We start from the raw sequence: 21,696 nt of genomic DNA, 5'->3' as shown, positions 1-21,696 counted from the left end.
ATACTCATGTGCATTCACATGACTTACGTTGACACACAATTACATGCAGCACATGTTAACGTACTTATCGGCTAAATTACACGTGAGCTCTTTAACTGTTGGATTTCAAGATGAAGTGTGCACTTGTATGAGTGTTCTGGTATATGAATATATCTTTGTGTACATATGTGATAAGTTTTTTGTCTTACTCAAGTGCCACACATGAAGCGGGGGTGTTTTTGTAGGACTGGGGGGGGGGATGTGTGTGTGTGTGTGCAAACACTTTTGCAGTGTTTATAATGTGTATAAAAATCTGTGCATCAGCCCCCGATTGCAGGCAGAGAAACTCCGCCTGGTGCAGAAGTGTATTTTTCTTTCTGTTGAGTGTGAACTGAAGGGCGAAGAGCAGATTTGTTAGTGCTTGTGCTTTGCTGGATATCACCGAATCCTGTAAGAAAAGAGCATGAAGTGCCGGTGTGGTCGGAAGAGCTGGGTGTGCTGGTGGAACTGCATCTGAGCAATCCTTCCTCCGGCTGCAAACTTGCAGCTCCAACACCAGTGCTGGTATTCGGCAGGGCGGAGAGGGAGGCTCTCTGGGCTCTCTCCGATGAGGTAATCCCAAAGAGAGATAAGGGAAGTGCTGCATGTATTAACCTGAACGGTGATGTCAGCGAGGGGAAAGGAAATTAATTAGTTTGAGATAGGAATTGCCTTGATTTCAGTGTCATTTGATTCTTGCTGTTATTTCAGGCGTGCTGGGGTACTGAAACCGAAGGGACTCCGGGGATGGGGTCCTGCAGGCTGGCAGGGTCTGGGGAGACCGAACGGTTCCCAGGGGCTTGGGCAGTGATTTGGGTGCTGGTGTACAGAGACTCTGTGTGTGTCTGTGAGTGTGTGTGTGTAAGTGCCTGGGTGCACTCGTGTGTCTGGGCTGCGATAGCCTGTTAAGGAGAATAATCATTTTTCTCTGCTGGAAGCATCAGCGACAGCAAGGAGAGGGGAGGGTGGCAGAGCCTCCCAGCCCCCCTCCAAGGAGCAGGCTGGGGGTGCCCGGAGGGACCTCAGGGATGTCCCCTCCTGGTTTTTGCCGGTCTGTGTGTCCCCAGGGAGCGGTGGCAGACCGTCAGCAGCAGGGCTGGGTGGGACCAGGGCTGGGACAGCTCCAGGCAGAGAGAACAGGCTTGGGGCACCTCACTGCTCTTATGGGTCTCCCCATGGGGTTCGTCTTCCCTCCAGGTGTGATGGTCCCTTGGGAGGGAGCAATGGGACTCTGGTGTCCCGTCCCGCGGGGTGTGCAATGGAGGAAATGTCTCCAAAGTAGAAAAGAGACACTTTCTCCACCCAAATTTCTCCTTATGCTAATAGATGTCACATTATGTCACAAGTCCCGGATGACTTGTCAGCAGAACATGACAAATCACTGGTAACAGCAAACAACAGGGCCAGCAGCAGTCGAAACACAAACATCTCACGTCTGCATCACCTTGGACCTGACACGGAGGATGCATCCACAATGCTCCCCTACCCCGCAGGTATAAACCTGCCTCTAGGCATGGATGCCACCGTTCCCTCTCCAGGGGCTAATCCATGCACTGTCTCTTATTCCAGTCCCACATTTCCTACTCACAGGGTGCTCTGCCCTTGCACACCGCTTGTTGCACCGAGCTGCCAACGACGGCAGAGGACAACCCACGAGCCGGGATCAGCCCGAGCTCGGCTTTCAGGAGATCTTCCCTCTGGGGCTGCCAGCTCAGGACGACCATGGCAGAGACCCCGCAAAGCCCAAAGCAAGAGCGAGCTTGACCTCTCAGTGCCTAAACATGGTTTACCAAACCCCAGAAGGGCACGAATAGCTGCGTGAGGCTTAACCACCTTTCTGCCTGGCACACACACAGGCGCACAATGGCAGTTCCCACTTGAGTAGAGCATCAACCCGTCCTGTTTCCATCCCAGTCACCTCAGCTCTGGCTAATCCTCTCTAGCCAGCAATGGGGAGCATCAGCGGGGACACGCTGGGAGGCTGACCCCAGCCCCACAGCTCTGCCAGCATCTTCTGCCTTCATCTGCCACCTCTCCTTGCCCCACCGGCCTCACTCGTGCAGCCAGAGGGGAATCCCCAGTGGGAAGCCCACCAGTGTCCCACATTGCAGCCAGACGGGGTTGCACAGGACAGCCTGGATGGGAATATCTGCCAGGAATCCTCCGTTTCATGCGCAGGTTAATTCAGGGGGGCTCTGGGGGGTCAGTGCAGCCGCTGGGCGAGTGCAGGGATCACACTGTGGGGCAGCGATGTTTGTAAAGGAGGTTGCAATTTCTCATCTTTGTGCCAGTGCAAATCCCCCGTGCCAGTGAGGAACAGGAGCCTCGGTGGAGATGGGTGGGTGAACCCTCTTCCAACACGGTGTGAAGCTGCGGTGTGAATCCCAGCTGGGCGCTGGTGGCTGTCTCTGCTTCTGTCCCAGGAGGCAGGCGGGTCTGTGGCTTTATAGGAGCTGTTTGAGCTTGTGCGTGTGATGCAAAGCCACATGCAAAGGGGGTTTGAGGTCTGGTCTGTGAGGGGAGAGGGAGAGCACCTGAGCACGTCCGCTTCCCTGTCATGGTGGCCTGTTGTTAGTGGTTTCAGCCCTGATTTATGATGGTGGGAGACTGGTTGATCTCTTTTCTTCCCAAGCTTGTGCCCAGGGTGATGTCCCTGAAGTCACTGGAGTCACCTGAGGCAGGTCTGAGCTCAGGGAGGAGGCTCCCCAGGGGGGTTGAAGGGGCCGCGCTGGTGCAGAGGTGATGGTTATCCTGCCTTTGCTTTCTACCTCTGGACAAAGTGCCCTGTAACCCCATGGGGCTCTTTCCTCACCTCCCCCCTCTAATTCCTCCATGTCTTTGTTCCCTCTCTCAAGTCACTGAACTATCCCCTTCAGCCCATCGGTTTCCCTCTCCCTCCATTACCAAGTCCAAGTTGTTGGAGATCCAAGGGGAGCAGCGCTCGCCCTCCTCACATGCCTCCGAGTGAGGGACCAGCCCCTGGGCTGTGCAGGGTGGCTCATGCTGCAGCCCCCACCTCAGCCCCTGCCTTAGAGAGACCGTTGCTCATCAGCCCTCCACTCCTCCGGCAAATCTAGACAAATTCCCCCCTGGCTTCTGCAGCATCTCCTGCCTCACAGCCTAGACTTAATTACAGCTGGGGCTGCGGGAGCTGAAATATCTGTGACCAGGAATGTGCTAAAAGGCCCGGGAGGATCTTGTTAGCGAGTGACTTACCTGGATTCCCGAGCTGCATTTGCCCTCTCTTAATGGGCTGTGTGGCAAATTGATGGCTAGTTTGCAGGAACAGATCTGGGTCATTATCTCGTCCCTTCCTTCTCTGCCTCTCTCATCCATCCACCCTGAAAAAAAGCTGGAGGAAAGAGCAATGCTCCCTGGCACGCAGTGGGGCTGAGCGGAGGGGTTTGGGGTTTGGCAGGATCATAGGGGCTGTGACCTGGGACACACAGGGAACGGTCTCAGGGTCCTGGGGCCAGACGTGTCCTCCAAGGGTCACTCGGCTCAGGTGCAGGTCCTCTGCTGAGGACTGATTTGTTGCTTTGCAGAGCACAGGAGCACCAAGGGGTCAAGCCAAAATGAATTTATTCTTACTTTTTTCAGCAAGCCGAGAAACAAAATCATTTAGGGTTGGAGAACATTTTGTTTCACCCAGAGAAAAACCTTTCATTACATTTCCAGTCACCTAAAATACATATTTTTGGTAAGAACGAAGGAGAGCTGGAAGTGGCATGCTGTTCCAAATGGAAAAGTGGGAAGGAAACACTGCAACTTCTCAGAGCTGGTTTTGTACCCAAAGCCGACTGGTACAAACAAACTGGATTTGCAAAATATTCCTCCTGGCTCAAACTAGCCTGTTTCAGTGAGAACATTTCTGCTCGCTAAAGCAACCTCAGGCACCCACGGAAAAGCCAGACCTGTGGGATCCCGGTGCTGGGCTGAGCCTTGCCAGGGCAGCTGGAGCCCAGCTCTGCACGCCCCATTCCCCTCGGCACCTCGCCAGCCCCAGTTTTCCTACACACGTCCCTGCGTTAGGGAAGCTCCAGTTTTCCCGCACATGTCCCTGCTTTAGGGAAAGCCAGACCCTGGAGCTCTGGTACCCACTGGAAGGGAAAAACACATCTCCTGGACTGTCAGGGTGTCGGGGAGAGGCTGCGTGAGCAACGCCTGCTGCTCTGGAGAGGTGGGCTGAGCATCCCCATGGGCATAAAGCAAAGTGCAAAAGTAGCCAGAAAATTAAAGGATTTCTTTTCTCTCCTTAAAACAAAGCAGACCAGGTTTATACTGTATTCTGCATTTCGGAAGGAGCATGTGATTGCGTGTGCGCCTGCAAAATTAGGACTATTTTGGCCCTTCCCGAGCCTGTGGATTTTCCGTGGCTGCCAGCGCATCCTGTGCAGGCAGCCCAGGCTCCGTCTGGTCCCTCCTTAACGCAACGCTGCAGCGCCCGCAGCCGAGCGGCAGCTGCTGTGCGCGGGCTGCGACGCTGCGACTGCTGCTGGTGCTGCAAACAGGGATTTGTTGAACGCATCTCTCCGGCAGGTCTTGAGAAGGGTGTTGTAGACAGTGGGGTCTCATCGTCAGACGCCTGCTTTGGGGAGCGGCAGGGAAGCGGGTCGGCGGGGCTTTCCTGAGCTCACCGTTAAGGATGCGCTGCGTGATCTGGGGTGCTGCTCAGCTTACCTGGCCTCCCTTTTTATTGCCTGTTAGAGTTGGGGGATTTATATAGCATTCTGGAAAGATTTGGGTTGTATCTGTTTTGATAAAGCAGCTATCAACACAAAATCAGGCGATGAGAAAGCTGATTAAAATCCATAAATAAACCCAGCATTACCCTATCCATGGGACGTACAAGTGACAGACAGCGTGCACCTTTATCAGCACAGAGCACAGGTACAACAAATGCTTTTGAGCCTCCTCTTCCCCAAGTAGCTGTTTCTGTAAAGCCAAAAAGTCCAACCGTAATGACTTGGAGGACAAAGTAATGCACGCTGAAGGCTGGGAAATGACATTGTTACAATGACAAATATTCTCCGAATACCCAATTCATGATCCTGGGCGCCTTATAAATGTGATTAGTAGATCTAATCTCGCTGTGCTGGAGCCAGTTGTCAAGACAGCTTGAAAATGGATCGTTGCCCAACTCTGACTTCAACTGCTCCCCAAGTTCTAACAGTTAATGTTTAAAAACTAAACAAGAGTTGGGTCCCGCACGCCCTGCCCTGGGGCATGAGCCAGCCTGTAGCTGGGGAGAGAGGGGCTGGGGAGGGGCGAACAGCAGATGATCCCCTAAAAGAAAGGCTGATTGCAACTTCTTGGGGTGCAACTAGTACGGATCTCTGTAGAAAACAAAAATCCTTCAGGTGTACCCAGCTTGGTCAGTCTCTGTTCTTGAGTATCTGTCCATCTGCCTGTCCATCTGTCCATCTACCCTTTCTGTTTCAGTTGTCGGGTATATATTGTTTCTCTCCACCTTGCAGCGGGGATGGAGGCAGCCCCAGAGAGGCTCTGTGCATGTCTCAGCTCTCCCCGCACCCGAGACACGGGCAGGGAGCTGGGGAAGGAGGGGATGAGCCCTGGGAGAAGACAAAGCAATGCCAAGAGCCCTTGGCTGTGGGGAGGCTTCCTCTTGTGCTTTAATTTTGGGTACTTCCACTTTGGGTACTGTCATGCGGGCACCCCAGGGGCCTGCCTGCTCCCAGGGCGATGTCCACACACGTCTCTGGGTGCCGGTGGGAGCTGCCAGGCGCAGGGTTTTCTGCAAACCAGCTGGAAAGGCAGGAGAATTAAGATTTCCAAAAGCACTCAAGTGCTTTTGGGTAGCTGGGATGGTTTCCAGCCAGGTTGTCACAGCATCCCAGTGCCCCCCTGGACTGGCAAAACCAGGCTAAGCCCCCAGTGTCCCTGGCTCCCCGGGGGAGCTGAAGGCAGCAAAGCACTTGTTAAAGCCCTACTCTAAGTACCATCTCTAAGGTGCGTTTGATGCCCTTACCCCGAATTTTCTGGGGGATCCCGGTGGGGACACAGTTTCAGAACAAGCTGGTGCTGCTCAAGCTTTTGCATTTTTGGGGCAGCCTGGCTGGGGCGAAGGCTGCGGGGACATCGTGAGAGAGTCCCCAAGCTCCCGCCCGCCTTCCCCACCGCCCAACCTGCCCAAAGAGCCCCCAGCTCCTGCAAACCAGCCCCTGGGACGAACAGCACGGGGGAGGCTTTGAGCGTATCCAAGATACAGCGGATTTGGGCACCCTGTCAAATGTTCTCATTGTCTGACCCTTGTCCAGACGCCAGTAAAACCCTTTGGGAAATTCCCCCTCCACCCAGTGCACCGGCTTTAATTACAGAAGAGGAATGCGAGGCGCAGAGCTCTGCTCCTCCCGCCTCTACACTTGGCTGAGCGCTGGGCACCCGCACATATCCCCCAAGAGTTTGGGGTCTGGGAGGGTGGCGGGGTTGGGGGACAGAGGGGGGGGTGCAGAGGGGCTGTAGGGAAGGACAGCAGTGAGGGTGGGCGCTGGGTGCTCCTGCCTTGTGCCGGTGGGACGCTTCCCAAACCCGGGGTGAGGAGCGGGGGGTTGTCCCCCCCGTCCCACTCTGGCAGCAGTACCCGAGCAGCAGGACATGAGTAATATACATCCCACTGGGGGAGTTAGATCAAAGGCAGTGAAGTAGATACAAGAGGTTTCTGCTTCACAGACCAGAGAGGCTGCAGTTCAATAGCGCCTTTGTTACCGGCTCTCCGGAGCTGGGGATGGAGAAATACCTGACCCCCCGCTCCCTCCCTCCGCTCCCGGCCCCTCGGTGCACAACCATTTCAAGTATGTGACCGCGCAGCGAGGCTCGGCGGGGACGTGGGGACGGGGCCATGGGGATGGCAGCGGGAGCAGCCAGCAAGGGAGGGGTCGAGGCTTCGAAAATGAGAACCCCCCCCATAGCCAGCCAGGGCTTGGAGGCGGTGGGGGCAGCCACCCCAGGCAGCGCCGGGCACCCGCTTCCCTGAGCATCCCTGCGGCACCCGGGTTTTGCTGGCGGTGGCCAGGGCGGCGCGGGGAGGAGAGGACGGTGCAGGCGATGCCACGGCGGCTGCCATCCCCAGGCCCGTGCCGGCTGGCGTGGTGCCCTTCCCGCGGAGAGGATGCCGTGCTGCCAAAGGTGAGGTCAGCCGCGCTCGGCCGGCGGCTCCGGGCTCTCCTTGGGTCCCTGTGGTGTGGTGTGGGGCTGGTGGCCCCCTGATGGGCACGTGCCCTCGTGCTCCAATGCTGGGGAGAGCAGCCTGGCACGGGAGCTGACCTGCGTTGGGTGCAGCCTCCTTGGGAAGGTCTTGGCTGCCGAAGCAGAGCCACAGGGCCATACCCCAAAGAGGCGCTAAGTTTGGCTGGACAGATTTACCCCTCAAATGTGCGATGCACAATGAAATTGGGATTGTCTCATTCATGCACCCCCGGGACAAGGGGGTGGGTTGGTGCCAGAGCCGGGGGGCAGAGACTCACGCGGGGCTCCTGGCATTCACGCAGCAGGGTGTTTGCTGGCAGACCCCCCCTGCATGATGCCTGCACCCAAAGGTGTTACGCCAGGGCCAAACGATGCTCCTGCAGAGCTCGGTGCGCAGGGCTGCCCGCGGCTGCACTGTCCTGTGGCTGCCACCCACAGAGCAAAGGGCTGAGAAGGGAGCGTGAGTGTGTCAGAAGGTGGGGCACACGGTGGCCTTTTTTTTCTCGCCATTCATATATGGGAGTTAAAAGAGGAAAGACCTTGGGAAAACGCGACTTCAGAGCTACCTGTGTGCTTCAGAAGTTTGGTTTGTAGGTCAAAGACATGTTCACTGCTATTACGAACCGCAGGGTGCAAAATCCTTCCTACTTCCAAACCTGGTTGCTGTATAGTTATAGAAACATTGAATTTCCCAAGGCTTCTTGCTAGGATAACAAGAAAGGGAGTTTCCTAGACTCTATAGCAGAGCTGACCTCATCAGCTCCTGGCAATTAACAGTCACTGTTGCTGAACTAGCCGGTGTCCTGGCAGGGGAAGAGAATAAAGGCAGAGGCCAGTGCTTTCCCAGGGACAACCTGGGCAGCTCTGGTGCCACCGGAGGAGCTCCCCCAGGTGCAGGGAGGTGCAGAGGCTTTTGCTAAAGAATAAGGTTTGTGTCTGGCTCTCAGAGAAGCTGCTGGAGCAGCTGCTCCCCATGAAACACATCACCTTGTCCTGAGATGCCTCTTTTGTGGGTACAGAGACGAAGGTTCCCTTGAAAAGGCAACGGGGGAAGGCAACAGCGGGGGAAGCGATCAGGAGGCGAGTTTGCAGCCAGACCTTTCTTTAAGCCCTTTGTCTCGGCCGACAAAGGCGGGTCTGTTGGATGCACCTCTCGCAGCTGAGCATCCGCCGCCTCTGCAGCCAGGTGAGCTGCGGGGGCAGCGGGGCCAAGGGAAGGTTTTCGGTTCCCAGTTCTGCCACTGAGCAACTCTGTGACTGTGGGCAAGTCCCTCGGTGGCCCAAAGGGTCAGATTTTCAACACAGCTACAGGGCAGGGTACAGCCAGACCCCAAGGCGAGTCCTTTCCCCCCTTGCAAAAGGGATTTACCCTGTGGGCTCCTGGGCTGCTCCCGGGGAAGCTGCCAAACAGCGAGGTGGTCCTTTACAGAAAGGCACAGTCACTCTGCTGGTGTAAAGTCATGCTGCTCCATTTCCAACCAGAGCGACTACCTGTTTTATAACTCAAGGTTTATCAGGTCTACTGGGATCCTTAAAAGCAGCACCAAAAAGATGTGATGGGGAGTAACACCTTACTGACAGAGATAAGGTGTAGCTGTGGCCAGGACATGGGGAGAGTAAAAAAAACCCGTTTCATTGCCTGCTCCTTGGGCATGCTGCCATTGATTCAGGCTATGGCATGTTGCCTTTTAAGCATCACCTCTGCTGCAAGAGACTGTTGTCCCTGCAATCACAGTTCATTACAGCGGTTGGAGCAGAAAAGGCAGGGCGCTGGGTCCTCCTCCCAGGGTCAGGCCACCACGCTGGCAGGTTACTGCTGAGGGGACAGACATGGCAGGTTTGGCTCTCTCCTTCCTGACCCAGGGGTAACCCAGGAGAAAGCACCCTGCGATGCCGTGGTGCTGAGGGGTGCTCTGGGTGGGAGGTTCCCCTATTTTTGGGGTCCCCATGTGAGGAAGGAGCTGGTCGTGCTCCCAGCTGGGCACAGGGAGGGAGGGCAACTTAGATGGAAGGGTTACTAATTTTTCCCCCCTCCTTTCCCCTTTTCCTTTTCTTTCCCCAAAGACTGCTGGCTTATCCTGGGTAAGCCCTCTGCTGTGGTCTATGGCTTTTTATTCCTATGTGATTGCTTTTCCTAACTCATGTAGGGCGAAAAGCCATGGGCTACACAGAGGAGGGACTCCACCTTCCAGGCACCTCTGCAAACCGCACGGACTCCTGATCCCTTTTTAATCACCCATATTTATTTGGTAACAAATAACAAGTGAAAGGGGGCATTGAAGCCTTGCAGGGCCTTAGAGGTTTAGCAAGACGGATGGGGCAGGGGGTGGCGAGCAGAGGGAGAGACAAAGGGGGACGGGGATGGCGGGGGGCACGGCCTTTCAGGCGCCGTTGTCCCCATTCAGAGCTGAAAGGGCGCTCGGCGGCGCCGGGTGCCGGCGAAGGGGGCTGCGAGGGCGGTGGGAGCGGCTTTTCTTTGGCAGCGAGCTTTTCTCACACGGTTCAAAGCATCCCCACCTGCAGCCCTGCAGAACAAAAGCGTCAGGCGGAGACCAAGGGCATTTCCAAGGGCCGTGGCTGCTGCCTTAACCCGGCACCGAAACGGCTGCCAGGTGATGGCAGGAGCCCTTCTTGCTGTTGGCTCTCCCGAGCTGGGGCTCACAGGGGGCTGAGAAAAGCGCGGGCACCTCCAGCCCCATCTCCCCACCACACCGTGCCCCTGCCAGGGATGCCGCAGACACAGCGGGTTGCACAGAGCTTGGAGCCACCCAGTTTGCACCAGGCAGGATCCGTCCCTGCAGCGCCCACGAGGCCACGGCCAGCCCGGTGCCACAAGGACATCGGTGGCTGGGAGCACGTGAGGAGGACAGGTTCGATTATACAGCGAGACTTGGGAAATTTGTGCTTTTTAAATGTGAGCACAGCAGCCTGGGAGAGCTGGGCTGGACGGGGTGGGAGAAGAGGATGCTGCTGCAGACCCCATTGCTGCAAGACCCCACCATCACAGACCCCACCACCGCAGACCCCGCTGCCTCCGTCAGCACCTGAACAACAGTGGGGGGGGTTACAAACCTCCCTTGCCAAGCAGGAAGCGAGCAATTTCTCTATTCTTTTTTTTTTTTTTTTCCTCACTTCCTGAGCTTTGAGTCATTAGGTGTCAGGCTTTCAAGTTTATTTCACCAGCCTGGAATGCATCTTTAAAAATAATAGTCATTGAAAAAAATGAAAGCTGAGATTCAGCTGTAATCCCATGACTCAAGGAGGTGTGGAAGGAAGAAAATCATGAAATCCCCCGAGTTCCAACAATGAAAGCATGAGAGCTGGCAAGACTGTGGCACATAAATCATCAAAACTAAACACCATCAGTCAAAATGAAAGGAATTAAGCCAATCTCACCAGGCTGTTTTAATTATTTTTTAATGAGGATTTGCTCATTCAGAAAATTCACCCATGACAATGGCTGCCCCGAGCCATTCACGCCGAGCAGGGCCCGTCGGACACGCATGGTGTGGCCCCGTCGCTCCCGCCCCGGGGCTGCTCCGGACCCCGCGCAGGGTCAGGGATGGGGAGCCCGGAGCGAGGGTGCCGTTACCCGCCAAGGAGGGGAGAACAGGGCGAATTAACCAAAAATACAGGAGGAGTCCAGATTTTGCCATTCGCTTTGTTGTAACCCAAAATGTTGAGGTGGGGGAGTAATAAGTAAAATGCTCTCTGGCTGGTGCCGGTGGGGCAGCGGGTGCGGCGCTGCGGTGGGTCCCCGAGGGGGGCACAGCCCTGAGCCCCCCTGCAAAGCCTCTGCCATCGCCACAAGCATCCCTGCAAACACTGAGGGAAGGAGCTATCGGGGAGTGGGGATGCTGGTGCGGGGGTACAGACATCGCCTGTCGTGAAGAGACCGCGGAGAGATGCAAACACCTGCGCTGGAGAGGCAGCAGCCCCCATTAATATTTCGGTGGCTGTTGGGCAAGCTGCTCAGAGCAGGATTATTGGCAGCCTGTCTGCACTACACCGACGAGATACTCCACCCCTGAGACCTGCTCTCACTACCCTTTATGCTATTGATTTTTCTTTTAGCAAGGCAGGCATTAAACAGGGAAGAAACAGAAGGAGCACGAGCCACCGTGTTTCTGCAGTGCCGTGTTCAAGAGCCGCCGGCACAGGAGAAAATCGAGTGGGCACGTTGGTCGGGGAGCCAGGGCTGGTGACTTTCTGCCAAATCTCTTTCTCGTCCTGGTTTGTCCAGCTCCGGTACCCCCTGGCAATGCACAAGGGCTTAAGCAGCGAGATTTGACTTGTGGTTTTCAGTCTGTCTGATCCTCAGGGGCACACCCAACCGGGGCTTGCAGGAGGCGAGGGGGGAGATGCACGGGACAAGTGTTTCGATGAAAGCCCTGCCGTCCAGAAGGCATTGGCAGGGACCGCTGGAAAAGGTCCATCGTGAAGAGGAGACGCTGCCAGCGTCAGGTGAGCTCTCAGCTTGTCTGGCATCCACCTCCCAGCAGCAGCTCCAGTCACCTTTCAATTAGCGCAGCCTCTGCCTGCGGCCCCGTGCGGCTGCGATTACTGCCCACGTCCAGGGCCAGGCAAAGCAAAAACCCTCATAAAACATTCACAGCATTAAATAAAACAGTAGATCAGGTTGGCGTTTTCAAAGCATCTTTGAGAACTTAGGCACACACCTATTTTTAAAAAGGCAGCAATCGAAATCCCATCCCTGAGAAGCGAGCTCGAGGAAAAGCTGCTGCAAAGGTGCTCCCAGGCAGCTCCGTCTCCAAAATCACCCGGCGAAGGAAGATGCTGGAGCAGTTGGACCCTCCCAGCAGTCCCGGATCCTTCCTGAGCTCCCTGGAGCGAATGTGCAGAGCAGGACAAGCTGCTAATTACAGATAATAACTGCCATTTATGAATGAGGCATCCACCATCCCCGGCTTCCTCCAGGAGCTGGGTGTGGAGCTCCCGTATCCCAAAGCTGGCGGTGGGAGAGGCACAGGCTTGTCCTGCGCTGCCCTGCAGCGAGGGAAATCGCAGCTGCGTGCCCCAACACAGAGGCCCCACGCTGCCCCCCCGGACATCCCTCGTGGGGTTTTGGCTTCAGGCATGTGAGGGCCACCCGGCTCGTGAACGGGGCAGCAGCTCCCAAATACCATGGGGGCGAGCAGGCCTTTCACCCCCCCCGGGCTGGGGTCACTGCCCGCTGCTGCCTGCGCAGGGCTCGGGGTGGGCTTTGCAGAACCAGCACCAGCTTCTTGCTGGGTCCGCTCAGCCCCGTGGATGTTGGTCCCAGGGAATAACTGAGGGAGAGAGTGCCAATGATTAATATTTTAATTACAGCCAGATGATAATGAACTGGAAAGCTTGGGGTTTTTAATCAAAGCGGTGACAGCACCCAGCCCAAATGGGACACAGCGGGACGCCCAGCACCTCACTGACAGCACCCGGCTCCTGGGAGGGTCGGTGCTGGTACGGGGCTGCGGCACTGGGACCTTCAGCAGAGGGGATGATGCTCAGCAGGAGATTTTAAAGCTCAGCCCTTGCACGGGATGCTCAGAGAAGGACCAGGGTGTTAAAAACCACACTGCAGCCCACGTCCCCAACGGGCAGACCCATCCCCGCGTGGGTTTGTGCTTTGCATGAACGGCTTCCCCGGGGTTTGAGCCGTGACATTATCGTTGGGTATTTACCCACCCTTTGCATCAGAGGGTTCAGTTCCTCGAGCGCCAGTCCCACACGAAATCCAGGTCACTTGGCTGCACCAGTGCTTTTGAGAAAACCTGCCCCCGGTTAGCTGGCGGAGAGCTGGAGGAGGTTTGCACGGACAATTCACCAACAAGACAAAAAGAGACAAATCCGGGACTTGCCAGGAATTATTTATTCAGCTCTGCTCTCGGTGGGGAATTACAGATGTGCCGGTTGTGCCACAGAGCACCTTCCTCCTCCCGTCTGCTTGGAAATGGGTTATTTAGTAACTGGTGAGGCCACCGGTGCTGAGTCAGCCCACAGCTAATGAACACCCTGGCTGCCCATTTGAAATTTATTGCACCTATTAATTACAACCATTAGCTGCAGCCAGTGAAATTTTTATAATGAGGACCCTTGCGACTTTGCCTTCCTAGCAGCAAATTAACTGTGTGGGGGGAAGAATCAATGGGATCAGCATACTTTACAGAAGCGATGTTTTAATTAGCGATTCTCTGCAAACATGCCAAGCAACAGCTTCTCCGTTCATTATCTCTCCTTAAAGGGATGGTGCTTCTTTTCAGGTTAGTTTTATCCCAGTCTTGTCTCCTCTGTTGTTGGGTTTCTAATGCACTGCTGCTCATTATAGAAACCGCTTTGAAGTTGGTTTTATCTTAGGTCTGGTTGTAAGCAGTGAGATGTCCAAGGTTTGGGGGGGGGAAAAAAAAAAAAAAAGCAACCCTAGGAAATAATGATTTTGAAAGCTTGGCTGAAAAATAGCTAAATTGGATGGATCCTGTGGCTGTGAGGAGGAGGGAGCTCGGGAGTGTGGGAAAGGGTTGTGTCCCCTCAAGGACAGGCTGCCCCGGCAGAGAGCCCTGGGGATGTAGGACCTGCACCTCTGATGCTTAAAAAAGAAAGGACCAAAAGTCCCAGGCAAGGCTCCTCCGTGCAGGGAGCGTCTGCACGGCGCAGAGCTGCCATGCTTCAGGAGAAAGTCTCTGCAAATCTCGTGAGCAAAGAGCTGCCACCCCAGGTGCTTCTCCAGGGACTTTTCCGAGGTTGTCTGCTCAGTGGATTTTAGAAAACCAGGCTGGTGATCCCCAAATCATCATCCACTCCTGGAAATCTTGGCTGTAGGGGTGGATGGACTAGCTATCGTGAAAGGTAAATGAAATGAAATTTCTGGGAACTTTTCTACATTTCATTACAAATCATTTAATTCCATTCGGTTCCCTGCAAAAATATGGGACCAATTTCCATTGCAAATGATCTCATTTCCCAGGAAAAAAGCGACACGCTGGCAGCAAAAGGCAGCTTTGAAATTCAGGGTTTAAAATGCAAAACTTAATGTTGTTTTTTCCAACCAAGTAGCTAAAAGTTAATTCAACGGCGTTTCTCAGAAATAGAAAAGCTGAGGCAGAGTAAGAAAATAGGCTGAAAAGAAAGCTCCCGGGGCCTGAGCAGCCCTTCCCTGGGTCCGGTGGCTACTGGTGACACTTGGCAGCCCCAGCCCGTGCCTGCAGCACCTGCACCCCTGCCTGCACCCCTGCCTGCTCCCCTGCCTGCACCAGGACCTGGCCTGTGTCAGCTGCCGGCCAGGCTGCTGAGAGCAGCGAAGCCCAGGGAAATGGGTAATTGCTGGGCTAAGGAATGGGCTCTGGCCAGCTGGTTCAGAAAGACATTTTTTAGGGCTCAGGGAAAGTGACATTATTAAAGTGAGCATGCTGATTCCAGACAGCTCCCAATTCATCACTGTGACAGTGACAAACATGGCCTGGGGTTATGCAGTTGACTAAAGAGAATTCTCTAGCTTTACATTTTTAATGCTCCTCGCATTTTCTCTGCTGCAGTGGAGTTTTATCCAAAGGATCTTCTCCCTTGAATAGAAAGGGCAGCACGGGTCTGTGAAGCATGCCCAGCCCTTGCAAATCAGGCAGGGCTTCTGTCATCACTGCCCAAGCCAGTTCATTTATTTTTTAATTATTCCTTGCTCCTTCAGGATCCTTTTTCTACCTTTTCAAGAAGAACAGGAGCGTCAGCCTCAGCTGGGCTGCCTCTATTCTCCAGGGCTCATTCATCATTGTCTGTCGCCTGAATGGGAGGCAGAGGGTCAGCCTGAAAAGCCTCCGCGTTACAAGCTCCTCTAAATATATCAATAGGTCCCTAATAGACGCTGGGGTCCCAGCCGGACCGCCCAGGCTCTCGGGCCAGCTTTGTGTCTGCGAGGGGGGACAGCCAGGACGGGCACGGGGGGGACGTGGGGTGGCACGGGACAGCGGGGACGGGCACCCACGGGGACCCGAGGCTGCCTGGGAGGTCTGGTGCCGTGTTTGCCTGGTTAATACAGAGAGTGTTAAACAGCGGGGACCAGCGCTGGGTGGGAGCCCTGCACGGGCGAGGAGGGTGTTTGTCAAATCTGGGTTTGGCAGTGCCGGGTCAGACCCAGGGTGACAAACCAGGGTGACAGCTCTCAGAGTCTTCTTCTCCCTTCCCGTTGTCCCTTCCCCGCTGAAGCTGTGCAAAGCCGGGAGGGCGCAGGGGCTGGGAGGTGAGCGGCCCCCTACCCCAGCGGGCTGGCCCCTCCGCACCAGCCATTCCCTCCAAAATCCCATTCTCAGGCTGGTAACAAAAAGCAGCAGCACAAAGAGAGACGCGGAGACCTGCCGCTACGCTGAGAAGCCATTCAGAACGGGAGACTCATTAAAGAGCCTGTTGTCATTATTTGTGAGCTCCAGAGGTAGCCTTATTTAATTTGGGAGCGACTAGACAGGTACCCAGATGGCTGGGGAGGGGGGGCAGCGGCAGAAGTGAATTAAATGTGATGCCTCTTGCTGCTGCCGTTCGCTTTGTGCTGCAGCTGGGCCCCTTGGAAAGGGGGAAAGTGGGAAGGCAGGGAGGTGGCATCACCCCCCTGCAACATCACCGCTGGCGAAGAGTGTGTAGAGATGGGGGGCCATGGGCCCCACCTGCTTTGGCTTTTTTCCCTGTGGTTAATTTTCTCCCAGCTGTCCTTGCTGTGAATTAGGGCTGATCCAAACTCTGCCTGGCGCTGTGGGCTGCAGGCAGCAGGCTGGGGGCTCTCAGTAGTACCTGGCCGTTGGGGGTGTCACTCTTTACTTGCTACTGTTGGTAGCTGTGAGCCTCAGGAGGTGACAGTACCTCCTGCACTGAGATTTCCCTCACAGCTTGAGCATTGCGCCCATTTCACAGATGGGTAAACTGAGGCCCCAAGATGGTCCTTGTCCGCGCTGGTGCTGACAGGGAACAAAACGCCGAGTTGAGGCTCTGCAGGGAGCCCCGTGCTGTGGGTGCTGAGGTCCCTCTGCTCGCTGCATGGCTGTGGGATGCCACAGTCGTGGTGGTGAGGATGAGACTTGCCGGACGGTGCGGCGCTGCGTGGGTTGGGCATGGCTCGCTCTGAGCACCAGCACTGCCTCTTCTGGGGCAGAATTAGAGCTGGTCCTCTGCAAACTGTACAAAAGCTAAAAATTAAAGTAGGGAGAAAATGAAGGTTTCGTTTCAGATAGTATTTCAGATAGAATATTTGTTATTTATTTAAAATAAACCCCACAGCATTCATTTGCATAATTACATTTTGCAGCTGTTGGGCCATAATGTGGGCTGCGCTTTGGGGCATTATTTTATCTGTTGAAAATGGACACAAAGAGAGTGAACTCCGCTCTCAGCTGTGCCTCATTGTGCCGTAACCGCTGGTGGTGCCTCTGCGCTGGGGCGCTCCCAGGGCACCTCACCTCCCGGGGCCTCGAATATGCATTAGGCGCTGCAAGCTGTCCCCACGTCTGTCCCGATTGTTCCCCGCTTTTGAGGAGAGGGGCTGGGGGGGGGAGTTTTAATCTCCTTGTCTTTGGCTGGATGGAGAATCTGGGAGTGCGTGGCTGGAGGCCTCGGATGCAGGGAAGGAGGGGGAAGGGAGATGTGTGTCGGTGCAGGGTGATGTTCTGTGATTTTGGGGGATCTGTCCTACACCCTCCGTCCTGCCCGTGCATCTCCGTACATCTGCCCTGAGTCCTCTCCCTGTCCCCATCCAGGTCTCCTGGGGGTGCTCCCACACCTCTCCTGCTCCAGGTGATGCCCCAATTCACCTTTGCTTGCTTCTGCGGGCTCCATGGCTTCTGCAAGATGAAGAGGAAGAAAGAAGAGTCCAGCGCGGAGCAGGAGACAGCGGTGTGAGGAGCAGACTCGTGCGTGTGCCCTGCTGAGCTGTGCCTCGGGACCCGTCCCCTTCCCATCGGTACGCTGGGACTGCTGGGAGGGAATTTGCTGCCTCCTTTCTTCTTGCCTCTCCAAGGACCAGCTCCCCACCAGGCATCACTCTCTGTCTGCACAGTCTCGGGGTGTCTCAGGGAGCTGGGGGGCTGCTTGGCTGATGGGCCTGGGATGGTGCTTGGCAGGGGAAGGGGAGCCTGCGGCAGAGCAAGGGGTTTGCTCATCGATTGCAGCAGCGGGCTGGGGAGAGCAGCTGGTTAATCTGCTCTAGCACACTTATCCTGCAGCTTCTCTCATTTTCTCTCCCCTCCTTCTTCCCAGATACTTGCGTGGCCAGGCGAGAGCCGAAGCACGGGAATGACCTTGCCGAGAGGCAGAAGCAGATGCTGTGGACGTGATCCAGCTGCTGCAGCAATTCTGCCCAGACACCCAGCCCGGTCGGGTGCTGAGCCCTCAGGACCCAAGCAGCCAGTGTCAGAGGGACCCTGCGTCCCAGCGGGGCAGAGATTTCCCTCCTGAGCGAGCCAACCTGCCCTCGCTCCAACGAGTCTCAACAGACAGACCCTGGAGGGAACCAAAAGCCGGGGCCAGACCTTGTCCTTCCTGGAGTCATAGTGCCGGAGAGGCTGGCCCCTGGCTGGTAAGTTGTCCTGCTGCTGCAGAATTGGCTGAACGTAAAAACCAAGCTGGTTTTGAGTTTGTGTTTGGTTTTTTTTAAATCTGTCTCAAGCAAATGTCTGTGACTCCAAGAAGCCATTCTCCATGCCTCTGCCCTGCCTGGTCCCATGGGTGCAGCACACCAGAGTGTTTTGGAGGCACCAGACACACCAACCCTCCTCAGACGCTGCTCCCTGTGTGACTGGTGTGGACTGGGAGCTCCTGCACCACAGGTTGGGGGACACCTTGGTGCGTGTCCCCCACCCCCTGCACACCTGAGCAATGATGCTCAGCAGGAGGTTGTTCTTGTGTGGCAAACGGGCCAAAACCCCTGAGCTTGGGGCACCCGAGAGTCACTCCAGGGACATTTCTAGCATAAACATGTCCTCTGGAGCAGAAATCCTTAAATTTTTCCATACTGTGCTTCCCTTCTCCATATGAGACCTCCTGTGCCTGGGGCCAGAAGCGCTTCCCGGGGCTGTCGGGCAGGAGCCGCTTGTCCCCAGTGTTAGTCCTGCTCCTGCCACCACCTCCTCCCGTGCTGCGTGGCCATCCCCACAGTCGCCCTCTCTCCCCCACCCTGTCTGTGCGTCCTTCTCACCCACCGCTGAAGCCATACGGGATCTCCCTTCATGCTGTGCCTTCCCGGAGGCTCCTCAGACAGACACCCCAGCTCAGACACCCTCCAAACAGCCCCAGGCTCTGCACACTGGCGAGTGTCAGTGAGCCAGGGTCCCCTCGGGTTTGGGGACCGCTGCTCAGGTCTCAGTGCCTGGTTCCCCGTTCCTGGATGCAGCCGCCATTCGAGATCTCATTTGAGGAACCAGCAGCTGCAATGGCCCCAGTGCTCCCGATGCTGGAGAGCAGCAGGAACAGCCCCTAGGAAGGGGTAAATGCTCGGGGGCAGCCGTGCCCACTGCCCATCTGCACAGGGAGGGTATTGACTTGAGCAGATTGACACCCCCAAGGAGCCCCCACCGCGGGGGACAAACACACTCGGAGAACAAATCTTCCCCTCGTGATTAACTGGCTTGACCTTTGCAGGGTTTGCCCAGTGCTCCCAGACCAGATTTGCACTCGACAAACAGAGCTGTATGTGCCACTGACAGCTCCCCTTCGGAGGAGATTTGTTGGCTCAGCCAACATCCCGAACCAACACAGCTATTATTTTATTTTCTTATCCAAAGGATTTAGCACAAAAACCTGAGCCTGGCCAGGAGCACCAATAACACGAGGTGCAGCTGAGGAGCTTTAAATCCTCTCTGCTGGGTGCCCGTTGTCCGGGCTGCGGTGGGAAGCAGCTGACTGGTGTGGGATGCTCTGCTCAGAGCCAGCTCGGAGGTGGCAGCCAGCCAGGACCGGGCACGGGGGCACAGACTGTGCGTGGTCTCTGTGTCTCAGACCCCGGGGTCGGGAGGCTCAGGGCACTTTGTTTTTTCCCCTTTTTAAGCCCAAACGATGTGAGCTGTGGGATCCAGCCCCCGGGCAGTGTTCCCAGCCAGGTATTTCCCAGCTGGGCTCCAGGTTTCAGCACTGGAGAGGGCACACAGTGGCACATGCGGTGCCCTGCGAGGGGCCAGCCAGGAGAGCGGTCCGGCTTCCCTGTCATTTGTCACCGTCGAGCTCAGCAGATTTCAGCCTGGCATGCACAGATCGGTGGAAAACACTGCGGTTAGTGCCGGCTGTAATGTCTCCTCTGGGACCTCTGGGGCTGCATCAACCTTTTACTTAGGCAGCACAAGAGGAGCTGCTTCGCTGAGGCACTGAGGGTGGCTGGATGCACCCATGTTTTGGCCTGGTTGATGGTGGCCCATTCATGGGGGGACACAAGCTGGGTCCCTGCTAATGATGATCTGAGCAGGCATCACCCTTGTGAGCGCAGTGCGGAGAGCTGGGGCTGTTCAGGCAGCGGGCACATGCTCCAGAGAGACCATCAAAACCAGAGGTTTGGGGTAAATCATGGGCAGCTTTGCTCAGTCAGGCTTTACAGAAGCTAAATTATTATGGTGGGGTTGAGGGGGGTTGGCCCAGTTCATTACTGTGTAACCTTTGCTGCTAAACCTCTTGGATTACAGATCCATCACGGTTTGGCAGTTAAAGATGCACAGCCAACAGCCGCCCTGAGATTTCATGTCTAGGTGGAGGCTCGGCGTTGCACCTAGAGCAGCCCTGGAGATGGGGCTGGTGCTTCAGGGGCTCCCAGGTGTGGTGGGAGTCCCCCTGGCCAGTCTGGGATGAGCTGGGAGCTCTGCTGGAAACACCCCGTGGGCGCGCGGCAGCTCTGCTCAGCTTTTCCCTGTGTCTCAAATATTCCTGTCTCCAGTGAGGGGTCCCCAAGCCAGGTGTTTAATGAATGTAGCACGTACAATTGAGACAGGCAGACACTCCCCCCCCCCTCCATTATATGTGCGTTTGAAAACACAATAAATGAACCAAGTGCAGTATGAATGTTAAAGCGCTCCAGCTACAGTTATTTTTAAAGAGAACTTTCCACCTCCCTGGATGGATGTAGCTCTCAAAGCAACAATATGTTTTCCACCATGGCTCCGAGCAAAATGGTTTGCTCCTGGATTGACCTCTATTGTGTTCATAAATGGCTTGTGGTGCTTTTTGATTCCCCCATCATAATGACTTGACCTCTAGATTTATGGCTGAAGGTCCTTTCATCTGCACATTGTTTCCCACCAGACTCCAGCCTGGCGCTTTTCTGTAGCAAACCTGCCAAGAGCTGAGCCCCGCGCCGCTCGCCCCTCCGAGTTGCCCAGCCAGCTTCCACTGACAAATTTGCAGTGGGCAAAAGCAAATGTTTTTTTCTTTTTTTTTTTTTTGTTCTCTCTTTCCAGTGGCTGCATTTTAATAGGGCAGCGTATGCTTCTGAGACTGCGAAGGCTGGGAAGTTGACAGCTCTTGTCACAGTACAAACACTCTTTCCCTGTCTTTCTTTCTCTCTTCCCCCATGTTTGCACAACCCCTGGCATTTTTATAAACTAAGAGTCTGCTTATTGTTCAGGATTTCCTCTTGCCCTCCCAAGTTCAGACACACTGCCTTTGATTATTCCACCCCACTTTTGCTTCTCTACTCCAGAAGCAACTGCACCTGAGCAATACTGTAGTACATAAATCTTACTGATGTCGGTGGCAACGAGCTATAAGCTGGAGTTGTCCATCCAGTGGTTTCCAAGTGCTTTTCCGAGGCTTTTCCATCCTCTGGAAAGAGGAAGGGAGGCGCAGGGAGCCCCCATGGCTGAGCAGTGAGACTGAATCTGAGGCTGCAAAAATCTCCCGTGTCCTGGCTGCTCACAGGCATCTTTGGAGTAAAGGGTGCAGTAAAATGTGCGAGATGCAACTTGCCCTGTCCGTTGCAGATCTGGCTCCGTGTTCAGCTGGGCTTTCTGCAGATCCCCCATTACAACATGAGCCTTATCTGCACCATGGGTTCCCAGGGTTTGTGGAGAGAGCCTCCACCTCCATCTCTCCTCAGGAAGAGGAGAGCTGTGCTCCCGAAAGATGCATTTGTTCCCACCAGCAATAATCCTTCTTTAATCCTATTACACTAAGGAAAGCATCCAACTTCCCTCGAAGCGGATGGTGGGATGCAGGGAGGAAGGCAGTTCCTCTCCCCGCAGGCTGCCCTGGCGGGGTCCCCGCTGGGGCTCTGGGAGGGGGATGGACCATGGCTCGGCCCCTTCCCCTGCGCCCTGAGCTTTTCCTCCAGTGCCAAAGAGCTGGAGTGAAGCTGGTGGTGACACCCCTGCACCAGCCCTGGGGATGGAGAAGTAACATTGTCTGAAAAAAGGAGCTGCCTGTACCAAGGGTTCAGGGTCTAGAGCTGGTGCTGGAGTGTCAGGAAAAATCAGTTTTAATGATCAAAATAACCAAAGCATCGCCTCAGGCTCACTTCCAAGATAG

At 55.4% G+C, this 21,696-nt stretch overlaps 1 protein-coding gene across 5 annotated transcripts in view; it reads left to right on the top strand.

The window, feature by feature from the left end:
• BLACAT1 (BLACAT1 overlapping LEMD1 locus) overlaps window positions 1-21,696 on the top strand; it is a 35,322-nt gene that overhangs the window by 10,787 nt on the left and 2,839 nt on the right. For 3 of the 5 annotated variants that reach the window (XM_074893802.1, XM_074893803.1, XM_074893801.1), the window contains exons 2-3: window positions 16,953-17,155; window positions 17,452-17,770. In XM_074893802.1, the coding sequence (XP_074749903.1) occupies window positions 16,993-17,094 (102 nt within the window). In that variant the 5' untranslated portion in view covers window positions 16,953-16,992 and the 3' untranslated portion in view covers window positions 17,095-17,155; window positions 17,452-17,770. Of the gene's footprint in view, window positions 1-461; window positions 592-7,036; window positions 7,165-16,952; window positions 17,156-17,451; window positions 17,771-21,696 lie in introns of those variants that run through there. The other 2 variants (XM_074893800.1, XM_074893799.1) reach the window with 2 other exon arrangements.

This window comes from Strix uralensis, chromosome 24, assembly GCF_047716275.1.
Source record: "Strix uralensis isolate ZFMK-TIS-50842 chromosome 24, bStrUra1, whole genome shotgun sequence".
In the NCBI taxonomy this organism is placed as follows: domain Eukaryota; kingdom Metazoa; phylum Chordata; class Aves; order Strigiformes; family Strigidae; genus Strix; species Strix uralensis.
The sequence above is the reverse complement of the archived record's forward strand: the minus strand, read 5'-3'. Positions and strand labels throughout refer to the sequence as shown.